Raw genomic sequence first — 14,177 nt, 5'->3', positions numbered from 1 at the left:
GCAATGGAGAATGGTGTCCATGACACTGTACCCCGGCGGGAGTCAGCAGCTTCAGAAGTGTGTGTAGGGGTGAATCAGAGGCAAAAATTCTCTTTATCAAGGAGACTCACTGTTTTTTCTCACTGCTTGTGAAGTATAAATTTATTCAAGGGCTGTGCAGGTCAGACGGAGTGCACTGTGCGATTACAATTGGGAATTTAATTCTGTCAATCACCACACTTTAACTGATTCCTATTTACGTTGACCCACCACACTGAATAAAAGATTAATGATTGATTGATTCTGGTTCAAGTTTAATTTTCACCTTGGCACTAAATGGGGAATGCTCCAGGAATTAATGCAGGCTTGACTCGCAGGGACACTTGTTAAAAAAAAACGGAAACAGGCAGCTCTACTCTGAAAGAAAGCATGTTTAAACGGAACAAAAGCGTTGCACACGTGGCACTCCCTGACTGTTCGACTGGCTAAGTTGTTCAGATGGAACACAGCCAGAAGCCCAAAGCCTGGCTCGGCTGTGATGCCCAGCCTGTGCTGTTAGCTGGGTTCACCTTGGGAACTCAGCATATTCTGACTCCATTGCAATGTGCCCCCTGCACGCCTCCCCCCACTCCAACTCCACCCAAGTCAAGAATCTTGTCAACAACACCATCTTAAAGAAAGAACATGCATTTGTATACAGCCTTATCATCATTGGCATGCCCCCAAATCATCTTTTACTACCAAGCAATTCATTTGTTTTGGAATGCAGTCACTGTTGTTATGTAGGCAAACGCAGCAGGCATCTAAAGTTCTCACAAGCAGCAATTAAGTTAAATGACCATTTTTGTTGGTGGTGCTGTTTAAGGGAGAAATCAGGGCTCTTCTACATGAAAGAAGGGTCACATGGGCAGGAGCATGGCCTGGCTAGCCCAGTGACAGCACCTTGGGCAATGGGGGCAGGCACAGCGCACAGCTTCAGCCCCACTTGTTCAAATTCCATTCACGCCATCGAAAAGAAAAATAATGACTTGTATTTATATTGTGTCTCTTATGTTCTTGGGGGTGTCCCAAAGCACATGAATTACTTTTGAAGTGCAGTCACAGTTATTTTGCAAATGCAGTGTCAATTTTGCACACAGCCAGGTCCCCGCGAACAGCAGTGAGATAACAGGCCAGAAGATAGGAGCCTAAGGTTGGTGGGGTACGGACATTATTCAATCCTTGTTTCATCCGGAGCTGTAGTCACAGAACAGACTTTCAATAACAGGACCAGTCCAAAATGTCCTCCCTCTAAAGTGATTGGTATTTTTTTGAAAAGAAAGAAAAAGTCAAGGGTGTGAAATGACCACATGGCCTGTAGAAATCCATCCCTCCCATCCCCTAACTCATCACAGCCTCCGACACCTTGAACAACCCCAGTAGTTTTTGTCTTTGCTACTTTCCCCCTGTTGGATTATCCCAAAACACTTCACCATCTTTTTATGAAGGAAATCTTTTCTTCATTTCATTGTATTTCACTCAACAACAAATTACCGGGCTGGATGCTTCCCCAGTGGGACAGGTACAGTTCCCAATATTTAGTGTTAGAATGACCATTGATTTTGGCAGAATTGGTAAACGCAGTGTCCCAGAATGAGAGCGGAGGGAATCCAGCACGGGAAAATGCTTCAAAACTGCTTCAGGAAGGGGTTGAGTTTAGATGGAGTTAGCCTGGCCTGGGTGTGCTTGATGCTGACAGTAAATGCCTAAATATTTTGTTTGCCAGCACTGACGTTCCCCTTCATCGTGAGTAGCACAAAAGTCACAGAAACACACACACACACAAAGTCTTTAAGAAAAGATCTAATAAGAGCTCTTGTAATCTGTTCAGAAGCAACTGCATTAAAGCTTTCTCCAGGCCTCAATGAGTAAATGCACCACCAGGTGTAGTATTGTGTTGGTCAGACCAGAGGATCACAGGTGCCCCCTGACCCCGCCACCGTGATCCATGCTTAATTAGCAGAAATCACCCTGGACAGTGATAGGGTCACTGCAATCGTCCCAGATCCCTGATCTAAGGACAAGTGGAGTAGGTGAGGTGATGAATAAGCAGGAGGGGTTCCTGCTCTGAATCACCACCCAGTGGGCTCCCATAGAAGATGCAGGATTGTAGAGACGAAGCGAGGATGGATTCTACTGTGACACCCACCACTGTCAGCAAGCTCACAGTCTTGGGTCACACATGACAAATTGGATTTGAGGACGAGCACCTGCGGAGCTGCAATTCGGGAAAGAACCGAGAGAAAATTGAGGCTGGAGGAGAAAAATGAAATGATGCAGAGCAGTTTTGTGATCCTGGGTTAACAGCAGATATTCCTTATTCCTGTTACACACGAAAATCAGAGTTCCCATTCCTAATCTGGTATTGCTGTTTTATTCACTAATATCTGTTTTGATTTTCAAATCGGTTTACTATCTCCATTCTGCGTCCCTCGCTGAGATGCTTTTCCCACATTTTGTCCACGAGTCTAAAAAGTTCCATGGCCGCTCTTGCATCTTCAATGGAAGAGTGTCCTCTGTAGCTGTCCTGTTAAAGAAAAGAGTGAACAAGTCAGGGGAGGCCACAGGGTGGAAAGTGGTCACATTGGTGCTGTCAGAGGGGCCCTCGGCTGAGACTAGGGTTCAGGCATGTTGTTGGGGCAGTAGAACGGGAGTTTCACTCTGCACCTGGCCTGTGCTGTACCAATCTGACAGTGGTTGAGGGGGAAGTTTGGAGGGAGTTTTACTCTGCATTTGGCTCAACCTTTATCTTAGATGGGAGTGTTTGATGGGGCAATATAGAGAGAGAACTTTGCTCTGTATTTAACTCCTGCTTGTACTTGACATTGATACTGGGTATCCAACATGAGATATTCCATTCTTGAGTGCTAATCTCCCTCACCTTAATGAGCAAAAATCTCTCACCAGAGAGCTGAAACAGAAGAAAACACATTTGCCCATCAAAGGACCATGTACTTCCACTTCTGCTAAAGGCTCCTCCAGAAAAGCTAACTTGCCTTTTGCTCTCAGATTTTCACTGCTGCATTTCCACCATTGTCTGTTCCTATTTCAAAATATCAAGCCTTTCTTCATCTTTTTTTAGCCCTTCTACAATCTACCATACTAAAGATTCCATGTCATCCACTCAGCCGTTTAAGAAGGCAGCTCACCACCACCTTCTCAAGGGCAATTAGAGATGGGCAACAAATGCTGGCTTTGCCAGTGATGCTCGCATCCCATGAAAGAACAAATAAAAAAAAAACCTCAATCTCGAGAGAGAAATTCCGACATAAATATATTCTGATTAGACCCTCCTAACTCCCATTCAAGCAGCAGAGCATAACGTATTTCCATATATACACACACATATACAGAGAGAGAGAATAAGAGGAATGAAACAGTAGAGAGGAGAAAAGGAGAGTGAGAACGAGAAGAGAGAAAGGAGAAAGAGAGCGAACATGAACAAGAGAGAGAATGAGAGAGAGGAGTGGGAGAACAAGAGAGGAGAGAGGAGGCAAGAGAGAGAAAACGAGAGCATCATGCTGGTGATCGAATATAAGGTGCAGAGTTTACTCTCTGGGACGAGGCTCAGAGCTTTCTCTGGGAGAAAGGAGAATGACAAATTGACCCCCTTTTTATTAGTAAGGAACCCAGGGCAACGGCCAAGGCCTCCTCGTACAAAACCACCACTGAGGTTAGACAAGAGTAAGAAGTAAATCAATAGTTATTGATTTGTTGGCAGGAAGTGACACTAACTTTGGGTAGGAGGAAGGGGGAGAATGAGGGAGAATCACACAGGTTTACAATTCTAGGAGCGAGTGAGCAAGGGTGAAGGACAGTGTAGTAACTCTTGAGTTCAACATAGCGGAAGGAAGTGTATTTGAAGCTTAACAGAGGAAATTTTGAAGGAAAGTTGAAAACTGTATCTGAGTGCCCATTTACCTGTATCCTTTTCCCCAGCAAGTTCTGGCAGAGGGCTTTTAATGAGGCACGTCTGTCGGTTTTCAGTTTTGCCTTTGTGATCAGCAACTTGCATGATGATGTGTCCCGTATGGCATAATCCAAGATGTTAATGTTCAGGACCATGAAGTCTGTTCTAGGATCGTGGCCCACAATAATTTTCCCTTGTATAATCTTCAAAACCTGAATGGAATTGGTAAATGCTTCATTAGAAGGCAGAACATGCATTTATATAGCGCCTTTCATGTCCTCGGGTCACTTCACAGCCAATGAAATACCTTTGAATTACAGTCACTATAGTTCAATAGGCAGACGTGATAGTCAACTTGCACACAGCAAGATCCCACAGATAGTAAATGATTGATCAATGCTTTTGCTGGTGTTTGATGTTGGCCGGGACACCAGGAGATTCCCAGTTCTTATGCAAGGTCCATGACTCGATATGTTAACCCTGTTCCTCTTTCCACAGATGCTGCCAGACGTTGTGAGTGACTTATAAAAACATAGGAACTGGAGGAGGCCATTCAGCCCCTCAAGCCTGTTCCACCATGCAACTGAATCATGTCTGATCTATATCTTAACTCCATTCACCTTGGTTCCGTAACCCTCAATACCCTTGCCTAACAAAAATTTACCAATCTCAGTTTTGAAATTTTCAATTGACACTCCCCTCCACCGCCCCAGCCTCACTAGCTTTTTGGGGGAGAGTTTTTGAAATTTCTACTACCCTTTGTGTGAAGAAGTGCTTCCCTAAAATCACCCCAGAATGACCGAGCTCTAATTTTAAGGTTATGCCCTTTTGTTCTGGACTCCCCCCACCAGAGCAAATAGTTTGTCTCCATCGAACCTATCAACTCCTTTAACCATCTTAATCATCTCAAATAGATTATTTAGTTCTCCAGCTTTACCTTTACCTGTTTTTTTATTATGGGGGATATCTTGCTGCTCTTTAAACATTGTGCAGAATCTTTTACATCCAGCTGAGCAGGCAGACGGTAGGTGGGACAAGGGGTGAGGTGGGGTGGGGTGGGGTGGGGGCTCAGTTTAATATTTCAACTAATAATCAATAAAAGTGGGCATCAAGCTGTTGGTTTGTCATAAAAACCCAAATGGTTCATAGCGTCCTACCGAGAAGAAAGCTTTACCTTAGTTTAGGCAGGCACCAAGATTGGCGCAAGCTTGGAGGGCCGAATGGCCTGTTCCTGTGCTGTACTGTTCTTTGTTCTTTACCCTGTCTGGCCTAAATATGACTCCTACCCCACATGCTGACTCTTAACTGCCCATTCACTCCAACTAGTCCATGCTGGTATATATGCCCCATATGAACCACCTCCGACTCCTCTTCATTGAACCCCATCAGCATATCCTTCTATTCTTTTCTCCCTCATGTGCTCATCTAGCTTCACTGTAAATGCATTTCTATTTGCCTCAACTACTTCCTGTGGTCGCAACTTCCGCGGTCTAACCATTCTCTGGGTAAGGACATTTTGCCTGAATTCTCTATTGAATTTATTACTAACTATCTTACATTTATCACCCCCTAGTTCTGGACTCGCCTGCAAGTGGAACCATCTTCCCTACGTTTACCCTATCAAACCCTTTCATAATCCTAAAGACCTCCATTGGGTCACGCCTCAGTCTTCTCTGTTCTAGGGGAAGGAACCCCAGCCTGTTTAAGTCTTTCCTTTTCCAGTGCCTCTATACGTCTTTTTATCATACGGAGACCAGAACAGTTCACTGGACACCAAGTGTGGTCTGACCAAGTGGTCTTTCTGTACATCTCCAGCTGCATCATCAGGTTTGGCAAATCTTATTCTTGTATGACACATCTTTTAGTAAAATAATTAGATTGAAATTGCTCCAACTTTGAGTTTTCCAGTTAGTTTGGAAACTATGGAAATGAAGTATCAAGGGAGGAGATAGCGGAGACTCTGACACAAATCTTCAAATCCTCTCTGACCATAGGGGAGGTACCAGAGGACTGGAGGACAGCAAATGTGGTACCTTTATTCAAGAAGGGTAGCAGGGATAAACCAGGTAATTACAGGCCAGTGAGTCTAACATCAGTGGTTGGGAAACTACTGGAAAAAGTTCTGAGGGGCAGGATTAATCTCCACTTGGAGAGGCAGGGATTAATCAGGGATAGTCAGCATGGCTTTGTCAGGGGGAGATCATTTCTAAATAACTTGATTGAATTTTTCGAGGCAGTGACTAGATGTGTAGATGAGGGTGAAGCAGTTGATGTAGTCCACATGGACTTCAGTAAGGTTTTTGATAAGGTCCCGCATGGGAGATTGGTTAAGAAGGTAAGAGCCCATGGGATCCAGGGCAATTTGGCAAATTGGATCCAAAATTGGCTTAGTGGCAGGAGGCAGAGGGTAATGGTCGAGGGTTGTTATTGCGAGCGGAAGCCTGTGACCAGTGGTGTACCGCAGGGATTGGTGCTGGGACCCTTGCTGTTTGTAGTGTACATTAATGATTTAGATGTGAATATAGGAGGTATGATCAGTAAGTTTGCAGATGGCACGAAAATTGGTGGTGTCGTAAATAGTGAGGACGATATAGATGGGCTGATAAGATGGGCGGAGCAGTGGCAAATGGAATTTAATCCCGACAAGTTTGAGGTGATGCATTTTGGGAGGACTAACAAGGCAAGGGAATATACAATGGATGGTAGGATCCTAGGAAGTACAGTGGATCAGAAGGACCTTGGTGTACTTGTCCATAGATCACTGAAGGCAGCAGCAAGGTAGATAAGGTGGTTAGGAAGGCATATGGGATACTTGCCTTTATTAGCCGAGGCATAGAATATAAGAGCAGGGAGGCTATGATGGAGCTGTATAAAACGCTAGATAGGCCACAGCTGGAGTACTGTGTACAGTTCTGGGCACCACACTATAGGAAGGATGTGATTGCACTGGATGGAAAACTACCTAGAACTGTAATCCAGGGAAAATGTTGTCACTGAGACCGCCCTCAATGCAGCCCAGTCTCTCCCAGTCATGGATGAGCTGGACGTACAGCCAACAAAATCGGAACTCAGTGATGCCATTGATTCTCTAGCCAGCGGAAAAGCCCCTGGGAAGGACGGCATTACTCCTGAAATCATCAAGAGTGCCAAGCCTGCTATACTTTCAGCACTGTACGAACTGCTTTGCCTGTGCTGGGACGAGAGAGCAGTACCACAGGACATGCGCGATGCCAATATCATCACCCTCTATAAGAACAAAGGTGACCGCGGTGACTGCAACAACAACCGTGGAATCTCCCTGCTCAGCATAGTGGAGAAAGTCTTCACTCGAGTCGCTTTAAACAGGCTCCAGAAGCTGGCTGAGCGTGTCTACCCTGAGGCACAGTGTGGCTTTCGAGCAGAGAGATCCACCATTGACATGCTATTCTCCCTTCGACAGCTACAGGAAAAATGCCACGAACAACAGATGCCCCTCTACATTGCGTTCATTGATCTCACCAAAGCCTTTGACCTTGTCAGCAGACGTGGTCTCTTCAGACTACTAGAAAAGATCGGATGCCCACCAAAGCTACTAAGTATCATCACCTCATTCCATGACAATATGAAAGGCACAATTCAGCATAGCGGCGCCTCATCAGACCCCTTTCCTATCCTGAGTGGCGTGAAACAGGGCTGTGTTCTCACACGTACACTGTTTGGGATCTTCTTCTCCCTGCTGCTCTCACACGTGTTCAAGTCTTCAGAAGAAGGAATTTTCCTCCACACAAGATCAGGTGGCAGGTTGTTCAACCTTGCCCGTCTAAGAGCGAAGACCAAAGTACGGAAAGTCCTCATCAGGGAACTCCTCTTTGCTGCATTAACATCTCACACTGAACAGTGTCTGCAGAGACTCATCGACAGGTTTGCAGCTGCCTGCACCGAATTTGGCCTAACCATCAGCCTCAAGAAAACGAACATCATGGGACAGGACGTCACAAATGCCCCATCCATAAATATCGGCGACCACACTCTGGAAGTGGTTCAAGAGTTCACCTACCTAGGCTCAACTATCACCAGTAACCTGTCTCTAGATGCAGAAATCAACAAACGCATGGGAAAGGCTTCCACTGCTATGTCCAGACTGACCAAGAGAGTGTGGGAAAATGGCACACTGACACAGAACACAAAAGTCCGAGTGTATCAGGCCTGTGTCCTCAGTATCTTGCTCTACAGCAGCGAGTGCTGGACAACGTACGTCAGCCAAGAGCGACGTCTCAATTCATTCCATCTTCGCTGCCTCCGGAGAATCCTTGGCGTCAGGTGGCAGGACCGTATCTCCAACACAGAAGTCCTCAAGGCGGCCAACATCTCCAGCATATACACCCTACTAAGCCAGCGGCGCCTGAGATGGCTTGGCCATGTGAGCCGAATGGAAGATGGCAGGATCCTCAAGGACGCATTGTACAGCGAGCTCGTCACTGGTATCAGACCCACCGGCCGTCCTTGTCTCCGCTTTAAAGACGTCTGCAAATGCGACATGAAGTCCTGTGACATTGATCACAAGTCGTGGGAGTCAGTTGCCAGCGATCGCCAGAGCTGGCGGGCAACCATAAAGGCGGGGCTAAAGCGTGGTGAGTCGAAGAGACTTAGCAGTTGGCAGGAAAAAAGTCAGAAACGCAAGGAGAAAGCCAACTGCGTAACAGCCCCGACAACCAATCTTATCTGCAGCACCTGTGAAAGAGTCTGCCACTCTAGAATTGGCCTTTATAGCCACTCCAGGCGCTGCTTCACAAACCACTGACCACCTCCCTCGAGGGAGACCCATTGTCCCTCGAGACAAGGAGGCCAAAGATGGAGATGAAGATGATTGCACTGGAGAGGGTGCAGAGGAGATTCACCAGGATGTTGCTTGGGCTCGACCATTTCAGCTATGAAGAGAGACTGAAAAGGCTAGGGTTGTTTTCCTTAGAGCAGAGAAGGCTGAGGGGGGACCTGATTGAGGTCCCTATATACAAAATTATGAGGGGCATTGATAGGTTAGATAGGAAGAAACTTTTTCCCTTAGCGGAGGGGTCAATGACAAGGGGGCATAGATTTAAGCTAAGGGCAGGAGGTTTAGAGGAGATTTGAGGAAATGTTTTTTCACCCAGAGGGTGGTTGGAATCTGGAACGCACTGCCTGAAGAGGTGGTAGAGGCAGAAACCCTCACAACATTTAAGAAGTATTGAGATGAGCACTTGAAACACCATAGCATACAAGGCTACGAGCTAAGTGCTGGAAAATGAGATTAAAACAGATAGGTGCCTGATGGCCGGCACGGACACAATGGGCCTGTTTCTGTGCTGTATAACTCTATGATTCAATGACCTCATCAGTCTCCTAATATGACTCACGCTTTCCATGCATCTGAAAAGTGTGGAAACCTTCATCTCCCTCCATCTCCTGTCTTCCTCCAAGCGACAGGCTTTCAAAACCCAAACTTGCTTTCATCCAACTTATCCTTTCTGATTTGTTTCATCTCCTGCTCTATTTAACCTTGGTGGTGAGCCACACTCTGAGCCTAGTCCTCTCACCTCTGTTTCCAAATTTTTTTACCTGTTTCCAAATATTTAAAAAAACTCCCATCAAATCTTAAATCCTATTTTCTTCCCACTTCTTCCCTTTTTCTGCTAAATTTCTCCCCTCCTCTCCTGAAGGTGCCAACTCATAGAATCATAGAATGATACAACACAGGAGACCATTCAGCCTATCGTACCTGTCATCTTGGATGTATAGTTTAACTGGAACTGGTCACTTGCTGGTATTGCATGCCATTGGCTATTCATTGTGAGCAAGCCTAGTGAATATCGTTAGCAGGTACCCAGAGCACAGGAGGAAGGGGTTATCATGGCCGAGCCCAAACCTGACCTCCTCACACGAAGAGACATGCTGTTCAGCAGGGCTCACTACTTAGTAATCAGGTGCGTAAATGCTCATGGCTATTTCCCTTTCTGAGGTCGGGCTATCCAACCAGTCTTGGGTATGGCAGCTATTCACTGAATTTAGTGACTGTCCTTTGATTAAAATGAGAGGAAAATTGTAAGAAGCCCAAAATTTGCAATAAGTTGTTGCGTCCCACCAAAAAACTTAATTAAATGAATTAATTGCCCAAGAACTTTGGCGAGAAGGCCAGGCCTTGAAGAGGCGAATCTACTCAAACAGATTGTTCACCTTCCGTCCTCCAAGCTCAAGTCTGTGTCCCTGCTCGCACCATTTGTCAGACATATTATTAGGGCTCTGTTTATTGATATGTTTCACAATTCATAAACCTTCAGTGAGGTCTTCCTCCCCTGTAAAACATGATCAGATTTCTGAAGGAGAAAAAAAATTGTTGGGATATTGGGAAAGAGCGGGTGAGTGAGACGAACTGGATTATTCTCTGCAAGAACACTAGTGCAGACTCAAGGGGCTGAATGTCCTTCTTCTATGCAGCATTATTCTATGATTCCATTCTAAGTCTCTTTAAGTTCAGATGCCTACTCCCCTTCCTCAGTGCTCTTTCTAAAGTCAGGATGTCCTCACTGTGGGATAATGACTGGAAATGTTTAGCATGTTCCAGAGAAAGCAGACAACAAGCTCAAAATTACCTGCCAGGACCCAAATACCATCCCCTGAAATTTTATTTGCATTTCTTTTGTTACTCATCTTTCACACTGCTCTGATAGTTTTAATAAGCAGGATAAATTTGGGTGTAATCTTGCTCAGTACTTTGGGGTTCTGAAGATGGGCTCCCCACTCAAAAAGGAAACAATTTTCCAGTTCCAAATCGCAACTGTGTGTTTGCAACGTTTTCTGTTTTTATTTCAGCCTGTGTGGCTTTTTTTCCCCCTCGAAACCATTTCAAACCCATTTTCTTCCAGGACAGGAAAAGAACTTGCATTTAAATAGCACTGTTCACAACCTCAGGACATCCCAAAGCGCTTTACAGCCAATGACATGTAACCACTGTTGTAATGCAGGGAAAACAATGCAAAACTGAAACTCGATCCCTCTCCTGTTGCTGTGTACTGTATGTTGCAGTATTTGTCTTATAATCCTATTACTTTTTTCCCTGTCCCAGTCTCATTCACTTGTATTTGTCCACATTAAATAACATCTACCTCGTCAGCCCAATCCTCCAGCCTATCCTGGTGTCTCTGTGTTTGGTCCTCTTGTTCCTTATTATTTTCCAGTACCGTGCCATCAGAAAACCTTAACTTTGCTTCTCTTCCCATTACTAAATCAATTTCCTTCATCTTCGAATCCACAGACCTTTAAAACCCAACCTTTGTGCCACCAGGCTGTGATTCACCTCATCTCTCCTGCAATGTCAGTGAATGTTTCACGATTGATCCTTCACTAGGTCTCTCAATAAAGTTGGTGCAAGTTACTCTTTTGTGTCAAGTGATTTCCCTTTAAGAAAGGAAGCTGTAAACAGTAGGAAAGGCTGTTCTATAGAATCACAATATCGCAACAAGTACATGGTTTAAATGTGTGAAAAAATTAAGCTTACCTCTTCCCTGGCGATAGGATAAGGCCAAGCAGTATCCATATCTAATGGACGAATTCCACTCACAGGGGTCCTGAAATCAGTTATCGTCCCGGTTGGTTTAATATATTTGTCATAGATCACTTTCCCATTGTAATCCACGATGCTGCAGCGTGCCAGTGCACTTTCAAAGCCAGTGGGGCCAAGTCCCACCATTTCGCAATCAATGGCAACATACTCTGAAGGATCTACCATCTTTCAGTCTGTAAGGCAACTGGTTTACCCTGCAAACTGTGGCCGACTCAAACCAAAGCAGGAACTATCCCTTCCTCTTTTATACACTTCCTCACTCAGTCAGTTGCGTTTGATGTTGTCACCTTTGCACTGAATACTTCCCTGCGTGCCAAAACAAAGAAAAACACAATTTCAAGAGAGTAGCTTTGAGCCTTATGTCAGCGTTCCTTTGAATCATCAACAAAGTAAATGTACAACCACACCTTGATAGTGCCCATGGTTACACTCTTGTCTTGTTTGTTTGTTTTATGATGGCTTTCCATGGTGCAATCATGCACTGAAAATTCAACCACAAAAATATTTTCTTGTTTTTTTTTTGATGCACAATAGCAGAGGCCAAAGGTGCGATCCTTTCCACTGCGTCTCTCCCTGGAAGGCCGGCATCTAAACCAGCTCAAAAACACTCCTCTCAATCATCTTGCCCTTGCTCATTGTGCCACTGAATCTAACAAGCATCACCCCCACCCCCCCACCCCCATGGCTTATTAGCTTCCTTCCTCTGAAACGTGCTTAGCAACATATACACATACTACAGGCATGTTCGCACACTCTTAAGGTCATAGAGTTATACAGCACAGAAACAGGCTCTTCGGCCCATCGTGTCTGTGTTGGCCATCAAGCACCTAACTATTCTAAGTCCAAGGTCATACAGAAAGTGCCAGAAAAGCTGAAAAGATAAGATTGGTCGTTATCTTCCTCAGTACATTGGAGTTCTGATAAAGGAGCACCCCACCCCTCCAATCTCCGGTCCTGAAAGGAAACCCTATCTTTCCAGTTCCAAGTACCAGCCAGCCTGCTGTGTAGGGGGTGGTGGTGGCGGGAGGCGAGTTCAGGATGAGGGAGCATGACGTTAAAATTAGAACTAGTCAATTCGGGGATAATGTCAGGAAACACTTCTTCACACAAAGGATGTGGAAATCTGGAACTCCGTCCTCCATAAAGCCATTGTGGCTGGGGGTCAACTGAAAATTTCAAAGCCGAGGTGGATAGTTTACTGTTGGGCAAGGGTCTTAAGGGTTACAGAACTAAGGCAGGTAGATGGAGTTAAGATACAGATCAGCCATGATCTCATTGAATGGTGGTATAGGCTTGAGGGGCTGAATGGCCTCCTCCTGTTCCTATGTTCCCTACTTCCCACATTCCTATGAGGTAGCTCATCTCGGCTGGGGTAATGGTGGAGGAACATCCTCATTGGGTTTAATGTCACTTGTTATGCAGACCCCCACCTGCCAAGAATGAGGCATATTAATTTTGTTATATGAACACTGATTTGAAACTGTTGCTGGAGTGAAGAAAAGCACAGTGGGCAGCACAGTGGCATAGTGGTTAGCACCGCAGCCTCACAGCTTCAGTGACCCGGGTTCAATTCTGGGTACTGCCTGTGCGGAGTTTGCAAGTTCTCCCTGTGACTGCGTGGGTTTTCGCCGGGTGCTCTGGTTTTCTCCCACAGCCAAAGACTTGCAGGTTGATAGGTAAATTGGCCATTATAAATTGCACCTAGTATAGGTAGGTGGTAGGAGAATTGAGGGGATGTGGTAGGAATATGGGATTAATGTAGGATTACTATAAATGGGTGGCTGATGGTCGGCACAGACTTGGTGGGCTGAAGGGCCTGTTTCAGTGCTGTATTTCTAAATAAATAAATAAAAAGAGACTTGTTAAAAAATATCACCAGACACTTGGCTGGAAGGACATTTGCATACTAACAGACAGTGTTTGTGGAGACAAAGGACTATTCCACAGTCCACTTAACCCACAATGTACTTTGATCACCAGACATCGAAGATGAGGCAGCTCACATTCTAGGATGACTGGTAAGATGGCAGAATTCACAATCAGAAGTGGTCAAGCCAGCTAGTCACATGACTAACTGTCTGAGCAACCTGGGGGTTGCTGGGAATTGTGCCACAGAGAAAGGCAGAAGGCTGTGTGAACTGGAACCTGGAACAAGTAAGCCTCTCTCTCTCGCTTTCTCCCAAGCCACCGGACCCACGGAAGACACGTAAACCTCAAGAGAGAAAAGACTCCTGCATCGGAACAAGTTGAAGCATGCACTGGGCCCCAACGAATTGTAAGTCTGACCGGCAACCAAAGACTTCACAACAAACTCAAAGGACAGTTAAATAGAAACCTATCTACAGCCTCAAACTTTTCCCCTTTATTCCTTCTACTTCTTCTGTCTCTGTGTGTTTATCACATATGCATGCTAACATGATGACGTCGCATATTCGTAATCGGTAACTGGATTAGAGTCTAAGATTAATAAACTTCTACCTTTCTTGTTTAAAATCTAAGAAAACCTGTCTGAATTGATTTATTTGCCTTACAACTGGAAAGCGGTGAACAAGGATTCACAAAGGGGGAGCTAAAACACTGTGTTTTAAAAAAAAAATTAAACCCTGTTACTGTTAAACCAGGCAAAGGCTAAGAGGGAACCCCTAGACCCCTCTCACCAGGTCATTACACACT

The 14,177-nt window shown here is 45.2% G+C and overlaps 1 protein-coding gene across 1 annotated transcript; it reads right to left on the bottom strand.

Moving 5' to 3' along the window:
* Window positions 1-2,369: 2,369 nt before the first annotated feature.
* Window positions 2,370-11,859, bottom strand: LOC137352542 (interferon-stimulated gene 20 kDa protein-like). The gene is made up of 3 exons (XM_068018120.1): window positions 11,439-11,859; window positions 3,940-4,140; window positions 2,370-2,545 (listed from the first exon to the last, which is right to left on the bottom strand). The coding sequence occupies exons 1-3, from the start codon at window positions 11,667-11,669 to the stop codon at window positions 2,399-2,401; spliced, it is 579 nt and encodes a 192-aa protein (XP_067874221.1). The 5' UTR covers window positions 11,670-11,859; the 3' UTR covers window positions 2,370-2,398.
* Between the last annotated feature and the right edge of the window lie 2,318 nt (window positions 11,860-14,177).

This window comes from Heterodontus francisci, chromosome 38 (genome assembly GCF_036365525.1).
Source record: "Heterodontus francisci isolate sHetFra1 chromosome 38, sHetFra1.hap1, whole genome shotgun sequence".
Classification (NCBI taxonomy): domain Eukaryota; kingdom Metazoa; phylum Chordata; class Chondrichthyes; order Heterodontiformes; family Heterodontidae; genus Heterodontus; species Heterodontus francisci.
The sequence above is the reverse complement of the archived record's forward strand: the minus strand, read 5'-3'. Positions and strand labels throughout refer to the sequence as shown.

Bases quoted from the DNA above. Each gene is read 5' to 3' on its own strand.
- LOC137352542 (XM_068018120.1), bottom strand. From the start codon at position 11,669: ATGGTAGATCCTTCAGAGTATGTTGCCATTGATTGCGAAATGGTGGGA. The intron at 4,141-11,438 runs GTAAGCTTAATT...AATTCCATTCAG, and splicing joins ATCCTATCGCCAGGGAAGAG to GTTTTGAAGATTATACAAGG. The intron at 2,546-3,939 runs GTAAATGGGCAC...TTTCTTTAACAG, and splicing joins TGCTGGGGAAAAGGATACAG to GACAGCTACAGAGGACACTC.